Source organism: Dunckerocampus dactyliophorus, chromosome 11, assembly GCF_027744805.1.
Source record: "Dunckerocampus dactyliophorus isolate RoL2022-P2 chromosome 11, RoL_Ddac_1.1, whole genome shotgun sequence".
Lineage (NCBI taxonomy): Eukaryota > Metazoa > Chordata > Actinopteri > Syngnathiformes > Syngnathidae > Dunckerocampus > Dunckerocampus dactyliophorus.
Genome location: NC_072829.1, coordinates 27,879,368 through 27,903,243, shown reverse-complemented (window position 1 = coordinate 27,903,243; position 23,876 = coordinate 27,879,368). Strand labels below are relative to the sequence as shown.

The 23,876-nt window shown below is 41.2% G+C and overlaps 2 protein-coding genes across 7 annotated transcripts in view; one reads left to right on the top strand and one right to left on the bottom strand.

Moving 5' to 3' along the window:
- Nucleotides 1-20,278, top strand: part of LOC129189755 (Kv channel-interacting protein 1) — a 53,491-nt gene extending 33,213 nt beyond the window's left edge. For 4 of the 6 annotated variants that reach the window (XM_054791800.1, XM_054791803.1, XM_054791799.1 and 1 more), the window contains 7 exons: nt 11,009-11,133; nt 12,599-12,668; nt 13,099-13,169; nt 13,251-13,358; nt 13,952-14,056; nt 14,989-15,051; nt 16,417-20,278. In XM_054791800.1, the coding sequence (XP_054647775.1) occupies nt 11,009-11,133; nt 12,599-12,668; nt 13,099-13,169; nt 13,251-13,358; nt 13,952-14,056; nt 14,989-15,051; nt 16,417-16,464 (590 nt within the window). In that variant the 3' untranslated portion in view covers nt 16,465-20,278. Of the gene's footprint in view, nt 1-7,809; nt 8,070-11,008; nt 11,134-12,598; nt 12,669-13,098; nt 13,170-13,250; nt 13,359-13,951; nt 14,057-14,988; nt 15,052-16,416 lie in introns of those variants that run through there. The other 2 variants (XM_054791798.1, XM_054791802.1) reach the window with 2 other exon arrangements.
- Nucleotides 16,449-23,474, bottom strand: LOC129189754 (T-cell leukemia homeobox protein 3-like). The gene is made up of 3 exons (XM_054791797.1): nt 22,904-23,474; nt 21,996-22,233; nt 16,449-21,541 (listed from the first exon to the last, which is right to left on the bottom strand). Exons 1-3 carry the CDS (start codon nt 23,310-23,312, stop codon nt 21,358-21,360), a joined length of 831 nt encoding a protein of 276 aa, XP_054647772.1. The 5' UTR covers nt 23,313-23,474; the 3' UTR covers nt 16,449-21,357.
- Nucleotides 23,475-23,876: the final 402 nt, after the last annotated feature.

Genomic DNA, 23,876 nt, shown 5'->3' with positions numbered 1-23,876 from the left:
TATTAAGAGAAACAAATAAAAGGGGAAAAAGTTATAAGATGAGAATAAAGTCAAAATACTGTTGGAATAATGTTATAATATTACAATAAGAACATTTACAAAGATTCTCTAAGAAAGTTGGAATGTTTGGGGGGAAAAGCAAGCAAAAATGTGAAAAAAGGGCACAAGTCATGTGCTTTTTCACCTTTTTCACCTGTAACTCCTTAGCAGATCTACACTACATGTGTTCACTGACAAAATGTCAGAGTGGCCCTTGCATCCTTGCATTTTTCACCATGTAGCCCTCGGTGGAAGACGTTTGGATACCCTTGAGATGAATAAATAAATAAGTATGATCAAGTTGTCAGTAGTATTGCACGCAGTGTAAGCAGGGTGATTGGATATAGCCTCCATCACTGATGGATCAATGCTGATCAATGCCGGATAGAAACATGTCTACCAAAACAACACAAAGCTACGCTTCTGAGGTTGCGCTGTGTAGATGCTGAGATGTAAACAGATGTAAACACGGTGATACGGGAAGTAGATGGAACTAAACATTGCACCCAGGCGCTAAACCGGCATGAAGAGCTGCGCTGGCAGCCATTGTGGATTTTGAGTTGTTCTGTAATTGCTGGTGCTGATTGTCTGTAGCTGTGTGGAACCCAGTTTGCAGGATTATACGTGTGCAGTGGTGCATGCTGTTGTGTTTGGACTTCACTTGTTATCCAGCTTTCCAACAAACGGATCACAGCTGTGATGGTGCGAGATTAGATTCTCCTATGATGGATCTTCTGCGTAGAAGATCATTGCTGCTCCGAACTCAGCGCTCTCATCTCGTTATTTCTTCTTCTTCTTTCTTCGCCCGGCTTTTTCTTCAGCCTTGTGACACTTTGTGCCTTCTTTGTGATTTTTTTTGTTTTTGTTTTGGTGTCTTCTTTTCAGCTTCTCCACCTTTGTCATGTTTTCCCCCTGCGGCAACGTTCTTCTCCTCCTCGTCTGGCACTTCCTCATCTTGCTTTCTTCTCACCCTCAGCTTTGTCTTCATATTCTCCTTCACTTTTTCACAACCTGCTGTGTCTCTCTTTTTCCACCTTTGCTTTCACTTTTCAACTCCACAATCTGCTGGCGGCACCCTCATCAGCGTCATCCCTCTCCTCCTATTACGCCTCCATTCCTTCCCTCATTTGCTCCCTTTCTCCATCTCCCATCTGCCATTAGCTGCTGGGAGTGCTTATTACGTCGTCCCGTCATTCCCGTCATTAAATGCCCCCATGCATCCCACCGTGACACGTAAATCTATCATGGTATTGATTATTGCTGGAGGGCTGGTGCATATTTACACTACTTATTTATTTACACAATAAAGTCAAAATATTAAGACAAAAAAGTCGTATTGTAATGTGAAAGAAGTTGCAATTTTATGAGGATAAACTCGTATTATTATGAGCAAAAATAATGTCATTTTAGTAGCATAGAGTTGAAATATTAAAGAAAAAATGTTTTATGTTTTAAAAGTCGTAATATCAGAAAAAAAGGGGGAAAAGTTATAATATGATGGGAATGAAGTCCAAATATTATTGGAATAAAGTCAGAATATTACAAAAAGAAAATCTACAAAGATTATTTAAGAAACTTGAAATATTTGGGAAAAAAAAAGAAACAACAGCAAAAATGGGGAAAAAAAGAGCAAAAGCTGAAGTTCATACTAATCATCACACGCTTTTGGCTATTTTGCCACATATCAAAAGTGGTCTTTTGTATGTGTTTCTTGTACGTGAAGGTCGAGCACACCACGCAGATGCTGTGATGCTGTGCACAACCTGGGCTTCCCCTCCCAGCATCCTGATGGCTTATGGAGGCCTGCTTGAAATGATCCCATCCTGAAGTGCTTGTTTACACCACAGGGGCCATGCCTTTAGCCCCCGCAATTCATTTTAACGTCATCTTCCAATGAGAAACCATGAGAAGTGACTCTGGAGAGCCAACGAGCTTGCAGTCTACTTGCAGACCCTTTGTACTAAAGGGTTTATACACTGATTTCCAGGCCTGATAAGTGAAGTTTTCACTCAGGAGAGCTTACCTTAAGACTTGGCTTAATGCCTTCCATCCCAGTCTCATTATTTGGCTTGAAAGTTAGCAAGTGCAGCGAGGCCCGGTGGTGGAGTCTGCAGGCTTTATCGCTACAGGGATGGAATGCTCAGTCAGCTCACATTGTGTGTGTGTGTGTGTGTGTGTGTGTGTGTGTGTGTTCATCTCACAATCAATGTCAGTCGCTAACAAGGTCATGCGGAGCCATGCTGAGCACAGCTGTACAGAGCTTCAGTCATATGCGCATGCTGGGGGCAGGAGTCGTTTTGACTTGCCCCTCATTAACCGTACGTGACACCGACCTTCATCGTTAATGATTCTCAGGACAAAGACATCGGCAGCTTTTGCTCTGGACGTATTTGTGGGGGAAAGAAAGTGGAACATAACCGCTGCACAGTACTCTGTGATACATTTTGTTATTTTTAAAGATACTATACATGCCTGATCAAAATGTTAAGACCAGTTGAAAGGTTGACAAGAATTTCCCGTTTTGCATTGTTGGATCTTAAGGAGTTTCTAAGTAGAGCTTCAGAACGCAAAAAGAAGAAATGGGAGAGACATGAAAATATCTCAGTAAGCAATTTATTGCAAACAATCATTTAAGAGAAATAGACAGTTCATCAGCTGAACCCCCCCCAAAATAGAAATAAAATGTTCAAAAAGGGGTCTGTGATGAGTAGCTGCACCATTCTTGTTAATCACCTCAAAATGGGTGTGGCATGCTTGGTGCCAGTGTTTCCAGGAGGCTAGTGGGAATGTTGCTCCAGGTGGCTTCAAGATGCCTTCATGGAGGACATCCACTGTCTGGAACTGATGTCCATTTTTGTAAACTTCCCTTGCCATCCATCCCCAAATGTTCTCAGTTGGATTTAGATCAGGGGAACACGCAGGATGGTCCAAAAGAGTGATCTTATTCCTCTGGAAGAAGTCCTTTGGCATTGTGAACTGCGTTGTTGTCCTGTTGAAAAAGTCAGACGAGGGCCTTCAGTCATGAGGGATGCCCCCTGCAACATCTCCACATGGCCAGCTGCTGTTTGACGCCCCTGCGCAACCTGAAGCTCCATTGTTCCATGGAAGCAAAAAGCACCCCAGATCATGATGGCGCCCCCTCCACTGTGCGGTGTGGAAAACATCTCAGGTGGGATCTCCTTGTCAGGCCAGTAATGTTGGAAGCCATCAGGACCGTCAAGGTTACATTTTTTCTTATCAGAGAATAAAAATGTTCTTCCACCTTTCAATGTCCCATGTTTGGTGCTCTCCTGCAAATTCCAAACAGGCAATTTTGTGGCGTTGAAGAGATCGTCCAGTGTCTTGACGGCTCCAGCTCAGGGCTCGTGACATTTTTTTGGATCTACCACTTGACTTTTTTGTTCTATAACCCTCAGGATCTTTGAAGAAGTTGCAAATGACTGTCTTAGTGCGTCCAACCTCAGCAGCGATGGCGCGTTGCGAGAGGCCTTGCTTACGCAGCTCAACAATCCCACCGCGTTCAAAGAGGGAAAGCTTTACTTGCCTTTGCCATCGAGAGATCACCACAGTGTGAATACCTGACAGAAAACACCATTGAATGAAGATTTTGGCTTTTAATGACTGTAGTCTTAAATGTTTGATCAGCTGATGAACAGCTTATTTCATATTCATATTTTATTTGGGTCCAGTGAGCAAGAAGGGCACCATTATGACTGAATCATTAATGGTTTATTACACTTGTTAATTAGTTCATAGGCATGTTTGGATTGTTCAACCAGCTGCTGTAAGCCATTAGGAAACAACAGATGGAGTATCAGGGTTCTGTTGGTCATGGCTGCGGGGGTCCCCGTGTCAGTGTCCTTGTGGCTGTGGTCCGATGGGCTCCTGGTGCAGGTAAGCCGCAGGTGTCCACGTGGTAACATGAGATATTTAGTACACAGATTATTTTAACCTTTGATTAAATAAATGGGTTTTTTTGTTACAATGTTTTTTAATGATCATTTTTCCTCATAATATGTATTACATGTTACAATTTTGTAAAAATTATGACTTTTTCCTTGTGTTTCTCTTGTTATTATGACTATAGTGTCCTACTATTTTTATTTTATTCTCATTAAATTTGAGTTCTTTTTCCATTTTTGCTGCTTGTATTAGTTTCCTTGTTTAATTGTATTTTTACAGCGCGCCACGGGCCAATAAAAAAAGAACCGCGAGCCGCAAATGGCCCCTGGTCCGCACTTTGGACACGCCTGACATACAACATTGTAACATTAAGGAGTGGGACAGGAGGACATGAATGTTAGCAACACTAGCATGTGAGCTGCAGTGCTAACATTACATTTACATTTGAAACAAAATAAAAGATCGAGCTTACAGCTGGCAGTTTTTAAGATGTGTAGCAAAGCCTACTTTTTTTACATGAGCATGGTGTTAGACATCGTATTGAAAAAAGTGAGATTTTGTTTGCAAAATGAAGAGATGATGAAAAAAATGAGGCGCTTCATCCTGTTGCTGACTTGGAGGAAAGTTGCGTTGACCTGAATGTTATTTCTTTGGAGAGTGTGGTTGCTGCCTGCACAGCCAAGTGACACACGCGCTCTTTTGTTTGCTGCCTTAATCCCTCCAACAGGCGCTGGGAGAAATGACTTGAGAATTTCAGTCACAGTGTAAACTCCACGGCTTATATTAGCTTTTGCAGCAAGTGGAGGAGCAGCTTTGGCTTGTGCTTCATTCTGGAACATGGATCTGTTCTTTGGTCAAAGTTTGCTTTCATTTCCTGCGAGCTGCAGGTTGCACACTTCGCATGCAAAATCTTGATCATACACCAAATTATTCACAATTTGTAATGAACCATTTCCTCCATGAATGACTTACTGATTGCAGCAAGACTCCTGATATGAAGACTGCAATGATTAATCACTTGTGAGCGTGGGGGGGGGGAGGAAATCAGACCTTTTTGCTGCTTTTTAGGTTCTGAAATGTAATAATGCTTAAATTATAGCCCATTTAATCTTTTATTGTTAGTCAAGCAAAACAAGAAAGGATCTTTTGTGAGCTTGGTGACATTGTAATTCTCTTGCAGCTTCTAATAAATCTAACAAGAGACGTGATTAATGTTTAGTTTGTTGAAGTGCTTTAGAGTCCGCCGACACTTGCAAGAGCTGTTTCACCGCCTTACAGCGTGACGCACTGCTGTTCTACACTATTTTGGTATTGTCAAATAGCTGTGGCGTGCAGGCGAGCGTATCTGGTAGCAGAATAGCTCACCTTCCATTTCCATCTCATTCGCCCAACCCTCCTGTGTGCAATCTCTCCATCTAGCCCTCCCCATGCAGCCCATTAGCCACAAAATTGCTTCACATGTGTACTTTTCCCCCTTCATATCCGACCAATATCACTGTTTTCTCAGACTTAATGTCTTGCATTACACCAGTCACGGTCCCACAGTGTGTGTGCTGCAGATTGGTACACAACAAACAAAAGACAGACGATTACTGGAGCTAACGCAGAATGCATTTAACCGTCCTTATTAAGTGGTATTTATATGACTGAGCATCGTTTCAATGCCTATCAAATTAAATTAAATGCTGCCCTTGATAGAACATTAAGCTGCAGACAGCTCAGCCACTATAAATGAAGTAAAGCCTTCATTGGTGTGAGCAGAGAGATGGTGGTACAACAGAGCCCCCTGCAGGCTGTGCTGGACACTGCAGTCTGTGGGGAAATAAAAGTTTGGATGAACACCGCGCAAGGAAGGTTCTCATGCTATTACACCACAGTTACCTCTCTACTGAATAGCTATCTAGTTCTCCTTCTATCTATATGTCTATATATCTATATCTTATCTTATATCTATATCTTATCTATATATCTAGATCTATATCTTTACCATGCACATGACAATAAAACTCTCTTGAATATCACTATATCTAACTACCTACACAACATCTACACGAGCTGGACACTAAAGCAGGGGTGTCCAAAGTGCAGCCTGCAACTGTTTTTATCAGCCCACGGCACATTCTGAACATTTAATTTAACAAGAAAACTTAAAAAAAAAAAAGCAACAACAAAAATGGAAAAAATCCGCAGTCATTTTTCAAGAATAAAGTCAAAATATCAGCTGATACCGATACCGGAATGTGTAACATGACATATCCCTGTGGTGGAATTAACACACATCTGTTGTGAAGCTAATGGATACAGCATTAGCAATTAGCTTGTCAGCGTGGCTGTAAACAACATTGCCAAACGTCTGAGAACCACTTGCCATTAGGCTCAGGCTGAGACATTTCTTATAAAAGTCAACAGAGGAGCCATTTACATGTTTTTGATCAGCAAAAAGTCCAGGGAAGAAAATCAAGTGTCATCATTTTCATGTCGGCCTAGCACTTTTAGTGCTGAGATCATTTTTCATTGGGGGGGCCAACGTGAGCCCGTAACTCACATAGGGGTGGCAATAAGTTGATACCTGAAATGTGTAGATGGCCAGTGGGGTGGCCCCAAAGTGGCCTGGCCAACGCGTGGCTCCAGCACTGTGCAGCAGCACGCTGTATTGGGTTCCACGCCACACTGCAAATTGCATGTAATTCCGCCCCAAAATTAACATATTTTGCAACACCAGATTTGAATGAAATTTCATCTGCAGATCGATATTAAAGTGAATTTCTATCCTACATACCTTTTATCTTGTCCTGAAGCTCCGATCCATGAGTTTGAAAGGCTTAACTATGACTAGCGGTGGTCCAACACTCCGAAATAAATAATAAATCTGATGCGAAATTGAAGAGGAAACGTAATCTGCCAAACATGTACATGAATGAAAATACACCCGATATCAAATGAAAGAGCAGCATTTTCACGGACGTCTCCGCGGACTATGCTAATCGAGCGCGCGCACACAGTGTCAGATTTGACCATCGCTTGCTTCTGGGAATTGTTCCATTCCTACTAGTGAGGGTAGGCGGCCTATCTAGAAAATGCATGGATGGAAGGAGGAAGCTAGACTTATATACAGCGTTATGGTTATTATCGGCTTTCATTATAGGGAAAAATCCCAATACCGATATTGACCGATATTACATTTTTATGCCAATATCGGGCCGATAGTATCGGTGGGACGATATTATTGGACATCTACAGTTATAATATTATGGGAATAAAGTCAAATTGTGCAAAAATAAAAGATTATTGAGGAAGAAAGTTCAAATATTTGGAAAATAATTCTTTAAAAACCTGTCAAAAATGGGGAAAAAGAGAAAGTTCATACTAATAATAGGCTTTTTCACCTATCTCACAAAGCTGAGATGCATTTGTTTCTTAAATCAAAGTGCATCCTTTCATTTTTCAGTATGTGGCCCCTGGGAAAAGCTCGGGCACCCCTGCACCGTTTTTGTTGTCTTCTGTCACCCCCCAGTGGGTTGTAGTGGTCATAGCAGGCTGCATAGTTCAGCACAGTGCTAAAACAGCAGAGATCAACTGGGGTCATGTAGTTTCAGCGGGTGCATTCCTGGTTACCGGTCTGGAGGAGCGTAGGAGTCACTTTGAGGTAAATTAAGCGTTTCTGTGTCTTAATGGAGACAATTTATCAAGCGCTGATCTCCCCTGCGCCACACACCCGCACTCTGTGAGTTTGTTCCAGTTGGTTCAGGTCGGACCCTCCAGATACAGCCTTGTTCCCAAAGAGTGAAGGACGCCGGGACTGAAATAGAGATGGGGGGCGGGGGTGGGACAGAGAGTGGGACTCACCAGGATAGAACCAAGGTCACGGCAGGAGACGCCCTGGAGACTGGTGGGATAAAAAGCCAGAGATGGAGGGTGCCAGAGAAAGGAGGGGACAAAGTAGTTATTATGCGGAAAGATGTAGTGTAGCGTTCCAGACTGGGGGACAAGAGTGCAGAGAAGAAGCAGAGTCATGGACGTGGAGAAAGAGGAGCATGCTGAGAACAGCTTGCAAGCCATAGCCATCGTTCTGCTGTGCTGTGGGCTGGTCAAGATGTTGCACCTGCTGGGAGTCATCTCTGTGGAGGGTGAGTCACTGCAGACCACTCTCACAAAGTCACTCGTCGTAATCGAGCCTATTAACTTGTCTTACTGGACACTTCCAGCCCAAGAATATGACCTTTGTGATGAACCGTGTTGTTTTCCTGCGTTAGCTCTACAGTATATGTGTTATATGTGTGAGAAAAATCCAGCCTTTACCAGGATAGTAATACTCAGCTATGATGTGGGAGGTGTTGAGTGAACAATATGTTTATTACTTTGCACCTCTCGCTATGACGCAGCGCTCCTCTACACCTCTGCAGCAATAAACACACTGTTTCATCAACGCCGCTCTGACAGCGTTACTCGAATTGAGCATGATTGTGGTGGTGTACCTAATGTTGTGTCTGGGGAGCGCATGTACGGTAAATGAGAAAAGGTATTTTTTCGGGGATTAAAATAAGATGTGATACCCATGTGATACCACAAAAACATTGTATTATTATTATTATTATATAAACTATTGTTATTTTGTGGTCTTATGAATTAAACACTACTGTATATTTTTTTATTTTCAACATAATTTTATTTTTGCTTTGTTTTGATATTTGAATATTTTACTGAGTACAACTTCACAATAAGGGCACCCTTTCAGATGTATTAATAGACCAAACCAGTGTCCAGACCTTTTCCACGGAGGGCCCCATATTGAAAAGTGGAAGGATGCAAGGGCCCCTTTGATAATGGGCAAACCAGATACAGCATAGAAGAATCGGACTTTTTTTCCTCGGGATATTTTGCCTTTGTTGTCATAAAATTACATTTGTTGAATTATTTGTTGTTACTGCTGTTGGTTTTTTCCCAAGTATTTCACATTTTCGTCCTTGGAGGCTAATAAAAAAACAGCCACGGGCCGCATACGGCCCCCGGGTCGCACTTTGGACGCCCCTGAGTTAAAGACAAACTTTTTCATTCGCGTTGTGTTTAGCTGACAAAGCGTATTATTATTAACACCTGTTGTTGCACCTTTTTAGTCTTTTTTCCAATGTTGCTGTTGTTTGTTGTTGTTGTTTTGTTTCATTTAATTTCTAAAATGTGTGGTGGGCCAATAAAAATGAGCTGTGCGCCACAAATGGCCCCCGGGGTGTAATTTGGACTCCCCAAGTTTAAAACTTAGTCGCTTCTCAGTTAATAAGGATTATATTATACATTATCTTTAACAAGCTGTTAAAACCTGTTAACAACAGCATGAATGACATTCTTCTTGCCAAAAGTAAGCCAGATAATGAGACTAGAATTCTTGTTGAAGGTTTTTGTATCATTTATGGCACTTTGGGGTCACTTTGATACATTTTGTGTATTAAAGATGATAAAACCAATCCACTGCATGTCAGTCCAGGGTGCTAAGCCACAGTATCTGAACTAAACATCCACGTTTTAGCTTTGTGGTCCAGGCGACAACGCAAGTTAGTGTAAATATTTTTAGAATATGCCAGGGGCAAATAAAATGGCCCATGGGCTGCATACGTCGGACACCCCTGCCTTGTGGAGTTCTATTTAAAAAGGGCAAATCAGCGAAAGTACGTGTGGTGACCTGCAAGGGCATTAAAAATGTGTTAGTGTACGGACGTTGGACTGGCAATTCATGGATTTTCTGCACAGATGATTTTTGTAGCCTAAAAGTGCAGAATGAACTTTGCCCTCTGGTGACGTGCGAAGTGAAGCAGAACAGGGGACACTTCTGAGCAGTGAGACTCCGTGGGGCCCATTTCCACTTCAAGATATGCTGGCAGAGGAAAATCTAATGTACTGAAGCGGGGGTGTTCAAACCTTTTCCAGCGAGGGCCACAGAGGAGAAAAATGCCAGGATGCAACTTTGATATTTTGTAAAGCAGATGCTAAGAAGTTCAATCTGTTTCACCGAAAAACTGCACCTCAGCTTTGTGATATCGATGAAAAAGGATATTATTGGTATCAGTCTTTGCTCTTTTCATTCCATTTTGCTGTTGTTTTTTTTTAGTTTTCATTTTGGAATATTTTGACTTTATTCCCATAATATTCTAACTTTTTCTACTCTATGCTACTGAAATGGTATTATTTTTCCTCAAAATGTTCTGAGTATATTCTTGTAAGTTTGTGACTTTTTTCTTGTTAGAATTCGGCTTTTTTTTTTCTTAATACTTTGACCTTATTTTTTAATATTACAGCTAGTATTTTTTCCATTTCTGCTGCTGTTGTTTTTTTTTTTAATTTCCAACTATTTAACTTCCTTCCTGTAAATGTGCTTGTTGTAAGTACGACTGTATTCCCATGTTTACTTTATTCTCATAACATTATAACTTCTTATGCAAACTAATTTTCCCAAAACTTTCTTTATTCGTTGTTTTATTTCTCATATTACAGCCATAAAAATATCTTTTTCTTTAATATTTCAACTTTACGCCACTAAAATGACGTTATTTTTCCTGATAATATTACGCTATTCTCATAAATTTATGACTTTTTTTACTCTTAATACTTTGACTTTATTTTTGTTCAAATTGCTGCAGATTTTTTTTTTTTTTTTTCGTTTTCTAAATGATGTTTTTAGAGTGTGCGCGGGCCAATGAGAAGTCAGCAATGCTGCTTGTAGCACAAAGCTATGGTGTACCTAATGTTGTGGCCAGTGAGTGTATGTGCAGACGTGTCTTCTGTCACATTCAACATTGTGTGTGTGTGTGTGCACGTGTGTGCACGTGTGTGTGTGTGTGTGAGAGAGAGAGAGAGAGAGAGAAATGGGCGTTCTGTGTGTTTTTTGTCAGTACTTTGTCCTCTCCCCGCCCCCAGCGAGGAGTGTAATGAGTCATTAATGGCCAGCCAATGAGAGGAGGGGCCATTCCAGTGACCTCCACCTTTTTGCACCGCCATCGCTCATTCTCTCCTTTTCGTGATGACTCTGTAACTTTGTCTCGCAGCGTAAATAACGTTGCCTCCTGTGTGTCACCAGACAAAGCTGACGATGACCTGGAGATGACCATGGTGTGCCATCGACCGGAGGGCCTCGATCAGCTGGAGGCTCAGACCAACTTTAGTAAACGGGAACTCCAAGTGCTCTACCGGGGCTTTAAGAATGTACGTTGTGATGCCTGGGGTGACCCTCTGACAATCCTAAAATGTCAATGCAGTAGGCACTGCTATCTGCACGACGCACTGAGTTTCAGCATTTGAATGCTCACTTCTGATTGAGAGGTGCTCATCTAACAATATGACTTTGTTTACTTTATTTGCTCCACAAGAGGACAAAATATTACAAACACCTCTCAGTGCACACCACAGGAACACACCATCATACTAACATTGTGGCCTCCTTGTACGTCTCTCCACTCTCAACATGTAGACTGAAACAAGCATGAGTGCAGGTCACCGTCTGTCTAAGTCATTTTCTTCTATTGTAATGTATTTCTATATAGTAAAGCAGGGGTGCCCGTCACGTCAATCATGATCTACCAGTCGATCGCGATCTATCGTCAGTCTATCGTTCTAAACATCACTTTGTAAATGTCATATGACATCAGTCCACTGACATTAAGCTTCCCTCCTGATTGGCTGTTGCACTTCTGTGGCAAAATGTACAGTCAATCACTTTGACTCTCATCTCAGCTTTCAAAACTGTAGGTACAAACCTCATAGCAGATCATCCAAAAATTGACCGTTTTTCCAAACACTGTCTTCAATGGCTTGGGTACCGTACACGTTACATTTAAGTCCTTTGTTCACTGAACTTAAATCACTTGTTCAAAATGACACAAAGGACATCAAAGTGTTTGTGTTTCAAAAAGGAATACACACATGACACATGACATGGCTGTCTTTTCATCTCATCTAACGATACAACTACTCAATGATAAGTCACGGTATTGTTGGTCATCAGCGAACACGATGGCATGGTTCCGAATGCACAGATTTATGGATAACCTCATTTTTGTAGTCATGACAACTCCATTTTCTGCTGATTGGTTTCACAATGCGTGAAGAGTATGTAGGTAAGGGTTAGCACCCATGTGCGCCAACACAGCGACAGCATGCTGCAGGCTATCATTTGAGAGCTTAAGCTGTGAGAGGACATGAAGGTGAGGGAGAACGATTTGGTCGAGGACACGAGTCCAAAGTTTGGTGCTTTTGCATCCTGATTCCCAATGCTCTTTATGTTATTATCTGAAGTTGATCAATCATTCACTGACTCTGTTGATTCTGTTTAATTGGATAAAATCGCCGTCTATGTGGTAGCGCCCATCTACGACAGTGAAAGAAGCAGGAGAGCGTGCTCCGTCAGAGAGTTGCATGAGGCTCGGACGCTCCCTCAAATCTTGTTTTCTGTGTCATTTTGTTAGTTCATCGGTGGTCGGGGGCAAGTTCCCCTGACACCGAATGAAAGAGAAAGTGTCTCCACATTTTTGCGCTACATTATTAGCTTTTTGCAAATTAAAAATGGAATGATCTTTGAAATGAGCAGCAGCCATAGCTTTTTTCACTTTCATTGATTAGTTTTTCTAATTGATCTATCAACTCTTTGTTTGTTTGTTTTGTCTTTTTCCAGGAGTGTCCAAGTGGAATCGTCAATGAGGAAACCTTCAAGCAAATATACTCCCAGTTCTTTCCGCATGGAGGTCAACCTCACTTGTTGTTTTCCATGTTAGGAATGGAATATTTTCCACTCATAGTTTCATTATGAGTCACTTCTAGATGCTCAGCCCCCTAGCCAAGGATTGGTTGAAACCAGATCAGACCAATGCACCAACAAACAGTTAACAGGAAGTTTCTGATCATCGGGAGCGCCTCCAAAGCAGGCATATGAGGAAGAGAAAGTCAGTATCACTCCAGAGGCCGCTTGGACCTCTCTAAACCCTGGTTGGTGGGCTGACCCGTCTCTCCAGCGCTGGCATTTCTTGGATATTAAATTGTAAACCTGACTTGAGACTCTTAACATGATTTCACAGCTGGTAGAACAAAAGAATCTTGGTGGAGGTTGAACAACCGTCGTATTGTTGTAGTTTGTTTTAAACTGCGGTGACAATAGCGTGTCTTCCACTCCTGCAGACGCCAGCAGCTATGCACACTACCTGTTTAACGCATTTGACTCGGCGCAGACAGGATCCATAAAGTTTGAGGTTTGCCGAGACTTGAAGTACTCTCTCTCTCTCTGTGGCTGCGTGGTTTCCAGCCTGTGTGACTTGTTTTCCCTCCATCAGGACTTCGTGACCGCTCTGTCCATCCTGCTGAGGGGCTCCATCAGGGAGAAGCTCCAGTGGACCTTCAACCTCTACGACATCAACCGAGACGGATACATCAATAAAGAGGTCTGTGCTTAAATGTTACATTTTGGTTACGTGGGAAGGAAATCTTACAAACGTCTGTCGGTGTGATGCAGCAAAGTCCGATACACACTAAGAACCACGCTTGGTAACATCCCTGATAGATTCACTGTTGCTTTTACTTCATTGTACTGTCAGACATGACGTTTTTATTAGATTTGGAAAGCTCTCGTTAAGGGCTTTAATACGACGTATTAGTCGGTGTGGTTTGTTGAAGTTGAACTTTGACCCTGCCCCCAAAGCGAATCAGCTGACCACCTATCAACCTAGTATGTGTGCAGAATGTATAAAAAATGTATGAATTTGGAAAATTACACATTTGACCTTGTTTTGACCATGACCTTGAAGCGTAACCTTGACAAACACAACTCTTGCCTCACTTGTGCTTTGGCATGATGATAACAACACATGCAATGTTTAATGACTCCGCCTGTGATGTAGCCAATCAATCTGAAAGGCAGACTTCCTGATCCTGCTCTTGTACCGGAGCTCATTCGACCGTGCATGTGTTCCTAATGAAGTGTCCTGTGAGGAGCCGTGCTAATATTGACTGAATTGCTGATGTGTGCTTTCCCCAGGAGATGACAGATATTGTCAGAGCCATTTATGACATGATGGGGAAGTACACTTACCCCGCCTTGAAAACAGACGCACACAAACAGCACGTGGATGCCTTCTTTCAGGTATGCAGCATCAACACCTTTGGAAGGAACAACAGTGTAAGATATACGGTACAGTACGATGTGCGTTATAATGGGACACATCTCGCTCTTGTTCATGATTTCAAGGGAGACTGGGATGCACAGTAGACAATACCACTACTACTATAAGATGTTTTTTGTCTTATTCTTTTGTTTTCCCCAATTCATACAATACGATGATGGCACAAATGCATTCATTGGCTGCATTCTACAAGACCGGATACACGTTTGATACTCAAGGATGAGCTAGACCAGGGGTGCCCAAACTTTTTCCAACGAGGCAACCTTGCCGCTTTGATATTTTGTAAAGCAACACGTGGATTTGATGAAAGGTTATATATAATTCAAGAAAAGACTGCATGTCAGCTTTGTGATGTACTTGTAGATGAAAAAGCATCAACTTTGCTCTTTTTTCCCCCGTTTTTGCTGGGTTTTTAAGTTAATTTTCAAAAATATTGTAGAATATTATAATTTTATTCCCGTAATATTATAACTCCTAATTTTCCTAAAATTACAACTTTATTAAAACTACCTAAATAAATAACTTTTTTTTTCAATATTTCAACTCTATGCCACTAATATGACAAGTTTATTCTCGTAAAATGGTGACTGTTTGTCATTAGAATACAACAATACAACACCATCTACTCCATAAACACTACTGCAAACTTCCTAATGGAAACATAACATTGTTTACAGAATGACCCTCCAAAAAGTAGCTCGGCTCGAGGCCTCATAGTGGTGGTTGCATGGTGCCATCTAGTGGCCGTAGTAATAATGGCACCATGAAATCAAATGACATTGAGCGATTGTTTGTCCCTCTTATTCCAGTATTAGATGGAATTGCGTATGATAACGAAACATCGTATCGTATTGTGTCGAGTTACCTGTTGGGTCTGTGCTCTTCTCCACAGAAAATGGACAAAAACAGAGACGGCGTGGTCACGCTGGATGAATTCATCTTTTCTTGTCAAGAGGTATGCCTTTGTTTCTTCCCTCAGCCCGACATTAACTTTGTTAAGTGACATGTTGTTGTTCGCGCTCGGCAGCGCAGGTGTGGAAAACACAATCATATGGCAAAATTTCATTTAGCTGCTTCATTTAGCGCAACATTTTGCATGTTGTTGGAACACACCTGTGCTTTTTTTCTCTGCTATCCCTCATATAGCCTTAATATTGGCCACCACATTCAGGTATACGCCTGCATCTCCTGAGATTCAATACAAAAACTAGGAAAAAGTCTGGATTTTATTTATTTAACTAAACACAAGATGCGTTGCTTTTTCTGAGGGGTTGTTTGTGTGTGCGCGCAACAACTGCTCGTCTGCCTTCACTCGCAAATGCATGAGCACGGAAACACTTGATAACTAGGGGCAAAGCATCAAGGTCACAGCTGCAAATTCTTGTCATTTTTGGTTGCAGAAAAAGGTCTAATGTTGCAAAAATAAAGTCAAAATATTATAGCAATAAGCTTGAAATAGCTGGGGGGGGGGGGGAGAAGCAGCAGAAATTGGAAAAAAACAGCTGTAATTTTACGAGAATAAAGTCAAAATATTAAGAGAAAAAAGTCGTGTTATAAGGAGAAAAAAGTTGCAATTTTCCGAACATAAACTTGCAATACAAGGAGGAAAAAAATGTCATTTTAATAGCATAGAATGAAAATATTAAAGAAAAAATGCAATTCTTTTTAAGTTTTCATAATATTATGAGAAACAAATATAATATTTATCTCATAAATATGACTTTTTATCTCATAAATTTGACTTAAATCTAATAAATTTGACTTTGTATCTCATAATTTTGTCTTTTTATCTCATAATTTCGACGATCTCATGAGTTCTACTTTGTATCTCATAATTATGACTTTTTGTTTCCTAAATTCTCCTTTTATTTCATAATTTTGCCTTTTTTCTCATAATTATGACTGTTTCATCTTGTAATTATGAGTTTTTATCTCATAATTATGACTTCTTATCTCATAATATCAACTTTTTATCTTATATGTTCGACTTTTATCTCGTAATTTCGCCTTTTGCCTCATATTTATGTCTGTCTTATCTTTTTATCTTCTAATTTTAACTTTATCTCAGAAGTTTGACTTTGTATCTCATAATTGTGTACAATTTGTCTCATAATTTCAAGTTTTCATTTCATAATTATGACTTTTTTATGTCATAATTATGACTTACCATTGGGATATATTTCTTCTTTGCGTGGTGGATCGTGGCTTCCGTAATAGACAGCGCGTGTTCATAACTGTCATGAAACACACTGCCCTCTAGTGGTCAGCTAGCTCAATCAACTCTAATGCGAGCCCTCCTTCTTGCTCTGACCTCACACAGGATGAAAACATCATGAGGTCTCTTCAGCTCTTTGAAAATGTCATCTAGTCCACACAAGAGAGAGGAAATGACTACAAACTCACTTTGAAAAGAAGAAGCGACTCGCCGCCGCTAAACTATTTGGAAGGTGTTTTGCTAAACCACGACGACCAAATCCGGCTGTGTCCTGCCTCTCTGTGACTTTCCTTGTATGTCTGGTGTGTAAATATTCACTTTTGGTTGACTTTCCACCACTTGAAGTGGCTTACATCAATAACCGTGCTCAGTGTGAATCTCTTTGTTAGGCCGACAAACATGAGCAATATTCTGTAACGCATGCAAGAAGGGAGGATCTGTGTGTCAAACGTGTGTGCCATAAAAAGAAGCAGCAATATACCGAGGGGTTAAAGGTCACCCGATTTCAGCTGCAGAGCCATCTTGTGACAGAATCCCTCCAAAGTTGTCCAGATTTGTTCCACTGGTGTCAATGTTGTAAGAACTGTTAGGTATTTAAAGAACCGTATTTGTTGCTTCTATTTCCAGCAGGCGTCATGGCTGCTTGTCTGTCTTTGTAATTCAGTGTACTTGGAATTATTCTACCTGGCATTTACATTGGAGAGAAGGTTTTGCAGAGCAATGTCGTGCATGTGTGTCCTATAATGTGAATGTTCTCTTTGCCTGACTATAAAAAAAAGGCGACGTTTGTTGTTCTCGCGTTGAAGGAACATGTCACGTCGTTTGACCTAAACTCTCACTGTGAGGGAGCGACAGCCGTGCGGGAGGATGTGTGAATTTTTTTGAGGGGAGAAAAAGCTGATTTTGAAGCCATGTCGTTGAATAGAAGTCCGAGGGTTTTCTTCCTCCTGCTCCCAAGCCCAGAGGACGGCCTCGAGGCTGTGTGGTTTCAAATGAACAAGTCAATGGCCGACAATGACCCACTTTTCTTTTGTAAACGCAGCCATTACCTGCCAGGCTGGTGGTTCACAGATGATGAGTGATTCTCTGAATATGTTAGGATATCAGTTCAAAACTAATCCAGCCTCTTGCTGTCCTTTGGGCATGAAAAGTAGAAAAGCCAAATGGCTGGGCTGTGGGACTTCTTCTGGTGTCAAGTCATTGTTTAGAAGAGAGGAGAATATAGAAGGGTTGGGGCCTCCCCTGCCCCCCCAAACAAGTCTTTTCTGGGGCTTGTTTTGTGTTTTCAACTCACTATAGGAACTAAAAATCTATTTTTCCCTTAGGGGTTTTAGGAATGTAATGTTTTTTTCTTTATTTTGCTCACTTCCCCTGAGATCTTCTGAGCCCGCCTCATACTCTGAAAAGCCCTGGTGATGAAGACTAGACATTCTTCTCCTGCTGTAACAGTGTACAGTGTTCCATCGCTCCATCGCTCCATCGCGGGTCACTTCCCACCAGTGGCGAGCCAGACATTCTTCATTGGGGTGGCCAAGGTGAGACCAGTACTCACACAGGGGTGCCAAGAAATTGACACCTGAATTGTCTAGATGGCCAGTGGGGGGCTGGAGAGCGACCAAAGTAATCATGGAAAACTTACCTACTGCTTGCAGTTCATGCAAGACGCGCTTTTATTGACAGCTCCTCCACACGGGAAGTAGGCTGAACTAATATTCTGCACCACAGAGCCACGTTTGTCAAAATTGTCCCTCAGCTGTGGGGGTGGCCGGAGAGTGACCAAGGGCCATTCCTGGCCACCACTGCCTTTCACGGACTGGCTGGTTTGCAAATTTTTTAATACAATTTTAGTGCTTTTTTTTTTTTTTTTTTACAGCATATGAACGCTGTTACAGGCCAAGCCTGGCCCTTTAAGAATTGCATTGTGGGAAGTTGAGTGTTGTAGTTCTGTGCCTGAGCACAGGTAGCTGTGTCTCTCTCTATTCTCTCTCTTCTGTCTGCCACGCCCATTGTCTTCTGCGTCCTGATTGGCTGCAGACCACTGTCAATCAATCTTCTTGTGCCGTCACCTGTTGTGGTTATGGCTTCCAAACTAGCTAACCGTGTGAGACCAATACCGCGAATAAAGTAAACAATGGAAGAAACAGAAGAAGCTAACCGTGCGTGAGGAAAATACGACAACGGGAGCAACATGTTTTAACAAGGATACAAAAACACAACAGCCGAACGGCGCCAGGACAAAGAGGCTCGGTCAGAGGAGTGAAATGTGCGTGAGTCACTTCATTATTTCTTGTGTTCAACCTAGTAGATTGATCATTCAAATTCAAATGAAGGTTTGAACTTCTTTGAGAGTGTTTAAACAAGAGAGAAATGTTAATGCCTGTCTGAGGAAAGTGTATAAAGTGGAGGGTGAGGCGTTTACAGCCTCAAAAGGAACACTGTATACTGTATTCTCATAAGAATTGAAGAAAGAAACCAGACGAAAAGTGGACTATTTTCCAGCAAAATGGCGGACATCCTAAGCTGAAATGCACAAAAACTCCATTTTACAAATTTCAAAGAAGTTATTAATCCATATTGATAGTCATCATTTTAAAATGTCAGTTTTCTACCAATTACACTGGTTTTGGTACAAACCCTACTAAATTCTCTTGTACATCCACATACATCCAGGCAGGGGCACAGACTGGTGAGACAGCATAAAACTGTCCCAATAAACTTGTGTGCTTTGAATTGTTGTATAAAAATGGATATATTTATCAATAAACTTTTTAAGAAATGATTGCCACCTTACTGGATATTTTTTGTATGCATCAATGAAACCTTCAACAATGTGGTCACAAAACCTTGTTATTCACACAAGAAAAGTACAAAAAAAGACACTTATCTTAATATGGCCCACGAATAATATAACCGCCATTACTGAACATGCATCGGCCCCTTTACTAATCAGCTTACAGCCTCTTTTCTTGCTTTAGAACATGTTGAGTGCACTAAACCTCATATGTACACGTGATTGTGTCAGTGCACTGTAAATAAATGGGATAAATCCGGATAGACAGCAGCTCTGGGGAGGTTGTCAGCGCCAGAATGATTACAGATATTTGATTTAGCAGGACATGCAGGCCTCCGTCTTATTTAACTTTGTAAATAAGTGAGCCAAAGTCAAGGAATGAGATAAGCTATTGCAGGGGTGTCCAAACTTTTTCCAACGAGGGCCACATACTGAAAAGTGAAAAGGATGCAACTTTGATATTTTGTGAAGCAACACATGTAGATATGCTGAGAAGCGAAATATAGTTCAAGAAAAAGCTGCATCTCAGTGTTGTGATGTAAGTGAAAAAGCCTATTATTAGTTTGAACTCCTCTCTTTGCTCTTGTTTTCCTTTTCGTAATGTTAGGACTTTATTGCCATAAGATTATGACTTTATTCCCATCCTATTATCATTTTTTCCCCAACATGATTTTCCACATATTACAACATTATTTTGTTTTGTTTGTTTTAAAACAACTCTGAAAAAAATAAAAAAAATGTAAATATTTCACCTCTATGCTACAAAAATGATATTACTTTGTCTCATATTGCAAGTTTATTCTAGTAAAATTACAACTTTTTTTTGTTAGAATTTCTTTTCTTTTTTCTCTTCATATTTGGCCTTTATTCTTGTAAAACTACAGCTGTTTTCCCCCAACTATTTTACTTCTCTCCTTGTAAATGTTCTTGTAATTATGAGTTTATTCCCATACTCCATCCGTCCATATTTTATACCACCTGTCCTCACTAGGGTCACGGGTGTGCTGGAGCCGATCCCAGCTGTCTTCGGGTGGGAGGCGGCATACACTCTGGACTGGTCGCCAGCCAATCGCAATTTTTTCCCGTAATATTTGGACTTTATTTTTTTAACATTCAAACTTTTTCCGCTAACTAATTTTCCAAAAATTACAACTTTACTAATGTTTTTGTTTGTTTCTCATAATATTGCGACTTATTGCAGTAATAATATATTACAGTAATATTTCAGCTTTTTGCTACTAAAATGACATTATTTTTTCCTCATAATATTACAGCTTTACTCTCATAAAACTAAGACTTTTTTTGTTAGAATACGCCTTTTTTCTTTTAATATTTTGACTTTGTTCTGTGAATTTCTTTCCCCATTTCTCCTGTTTTTTGAAATGATTTTCCAACTATTTGAGCTTTCTTCTTGTATATTTTCTTCTTGTAATTCCTGTGATATTTTGACTTTATTCTTGTATCATTATTACTTTATTCGCAATCTATTTTTAACTTACTCATTGTTTTGTTTGTTTCTTATATCATGACTATTTTTTAAAAAACGTTTTACTTTAATATTTCGACGTTTGTTTCTTATATCGTGACTTTTTTTTCAATATTCCAACTTTATGCTATTAAAATGATGTAATTTCCCCCTCATTAGTATGACCTTTTTCTGTTTTTTTTTAAATATATTTTTCTTGTTAGGTTACAGCTTTTTTCTCTTAATATTTTGACTTTATTCTTGTAAAATTACTGCTGACTTTTTCATTTTTGCAGTTGTTTCTTTTTCAGCTTTTTTGTTAAATTATATTTTTAGAATGGCCAATGAAAAACCAGCCACGGGCAGCAAATGGCCCCCGGGCCGCACTTTGGACACCCCTGAGCTATTGCATCAGGAGGAACGCCTATCATGTGCAGACCCTGTGGGCTGGTTTCACTTAATCTCCCTTTAATTTGATACTAAACAGGACCAATACAAGCAGATAGGAAGACATTCATATGTGATTAGACATTTTGAGCCGTTCGTTTTTTTACATGAAAAAGTCTCACAGATGAAAAATGAAGTCCAAGCTCGCCTCAAAAGTGATGCCACTCACCAAAAAAATGTGCAAGGTCCACTCATGTCACAACTCTCCACTCAAATGTCCTTCATCCAGTCTCCAGTTGCAAAACTTTAATCCCCATATTCATCAATCCCAGATTTACTGTCCTCACGTGATGCCTCTAAATGGGAAGAACAGATGACGCCCATCGATCGGAGCCTGGTGTCCCTACTCCCTGTCCTCGGCCCAGGGCTGCAGGTTCTGCAGGGCGTAGAGGGAGGAGTTGTGTGCGCACAGTGGGTCGGACACGGCTGATTCGCCCAGGGACTTCTGCAGGGCGGACTGCTGCAGCTGCAGGATGAGCCGATTGGCTTGCTGGCGCTCCGCCTCTCGCTCCTCGGCGGTCTGCCTCCTGACGTAAGCACAACGCCATTATTCATAGGCATAATAATAGGAAGAATAAAGAAAGTTTGACAACATTAAAACACAACGACCCGAACATTCGTTTAAAACGCATGCGTACATTGTTTCATAAAAAGAGCCTTGCAAGCAAGCTTGATGTTACTAATAATCATATTGCATGCTTTCTATTTTATTTATATCGAGTGTTTATTTATTTCTGCAAAAGGCCTATAGAATAGTGTGCATTGGAAATGAGCAAAATAAAATGCGTTTTATAGTATTTTTAAAATACTTTCACTGTTTAAAGTTGAATGGTGGTTTGTTGCATATAGTTTTCACAATATTATATCAAATATCATGTAATAATTATAATATCATATGATGACCTTGGATTTAACAAGGATAAACAGGAATGGTTTGGATTTTTAAAAAGCGAGCCTTTTAAAAGAGGAAATATCAACAACCTCCACTTTGTTCTGCGGTTCTGGAACCAGGTTTTGACCTGGGCGTCGGTCATTTTGAGGCTCTTGGCCAGCGCGGCCCTCTCGGCGCTGGCCAGGTACTTCTGGCGGTGGAATCTCTTCTCCAGCTCGCAGATCTGCACCCTGGAGAAGGACGTGCGGGGCTTTTTCCTTTTGGGGGGTGTCCGGTTCTGGTACGGGTGCCCTATCCGCCTTGTGACCGAGAATGGCACCAGAGCCGCTGGATGAGGACAGGAGAGGCACAGCGGTCAGTCTTGAAGCTCCACAACATCTCCACGTTTCAATATAACACAAATTGTCTCATGAAGTATTTACAGTATCTTGTTCGTAAGGTGGAAATAGTTTGTGTTACAATAACAGCATTAAAAGGATGACACGAGTATATGACGCCATAATGTATGCACTTCTTAATATATATTTTGCCTTACACACAAAGACGTGTGCCTTAAAAATGTCATGTATTTCTCTTCTTGATACATTACAGCTTGTGCTCCTTTTTTTAAATTTCTGTTTTCTTATTTTTTTTCTTATTTTCCCTTTGCTTTTCCTCAATAATTCCTTCATCAAAGATACATTGTATTCGTGTAGTCTACATCTGCAGACATTTGCAAATAAAAACGTTACTAAATGTTAACATCTTAAATGTTAAACACTCAAGTGTCATTCACTATTATTGTTATATAAAAATGTGCCTAGAAGCCACTGTATATATTGAATTATGAATTGTAAATCATCTTATTTCAACATTTTGACCTTCATATCATCATACATGCATGTAATAAAAAACTGAAGTTTCCAACTGGCTGTAGCATTCACAACGTTAGTGTTTTAATAATGCACTCATTCATTAAAACATACGAAATGAATGCCGTCCACAGCAGCTGGCCTACCTGATATCCTGTCCTTAGCGAACCGGTTCCCTATCCAGGGGAAACAGAGCCCTCCAAACCCCGGCACGGTGCTCTGTACCGGGGCCGTGGGTCCAGTGGCTGTCACGGGTCTGTGGGCCGGCACTCGAATCACTCCTCGGCTGCCCACACTCCTGCTCTCCCCGTATGAACCAGACGCCTCGACCGGGGGCACGATGCCGGAGAAGGAGATGGACAGAGCCGTGTAGGAAGGCGTGCTGGTCCGGGTCGGACTCCCTAAGCTGTAGTAACCATCTCCGCTGCTGACATCACGTTGTCTTCCTGCTCCGTTCTCCGCAGGCTCTGTACCGGCTCCTAGGATCTGGTCGATGCCGAAGCTGATAGGTTCATGCTGGGCAGGTTTAGGAGGAGGGCTCGGCGCTTGCTCCATCTCGCCGCTTCAAGTTAAAAGTGGGTGTTATCTTGGTGGACTCACAACTGGGTCAAACTGGCCCCCAAGTGCGGGAAGTCTCCATGTCTGTCCACCGGCATCCAGCTTGTTGGCTTCAACGGGTCTCTTTAGACGGTCAGGCTCGTCTTGTGGTGGCGTTTGTTAAAGTTTGATGGGCGTTTGTGGTGCTCCATCCTCCTCCTCTTCTTCTCCCTCCTCCTCCTCCTCCCTTGTACGTCAAAACGCAGCGTCTGGCATCTCCATCCTACTCCTCACCTTTCATTGGCTGCCACTGCTTGACTGATTGAATGTTAATGGCGGTATAGGATAACAATTTGGCACTACGGTATAAGCATTTGAAGCCCTGGGTCATGTTTCTCAAAAATAACATCTCTACAGTAAATAAAGTTTTTTTTCATGTAGGCCTGTACGAGGTCTACATAAACGATCTTCGTATCAAAATGAAATGCGAGACTTTGATGGCTTCTTTAGATCAGGGGTGTCCAAACTTTTTCCTACCAGAAAGTTTACGACGGCCACTTAGAGATTTTTTTTCTTATAAAA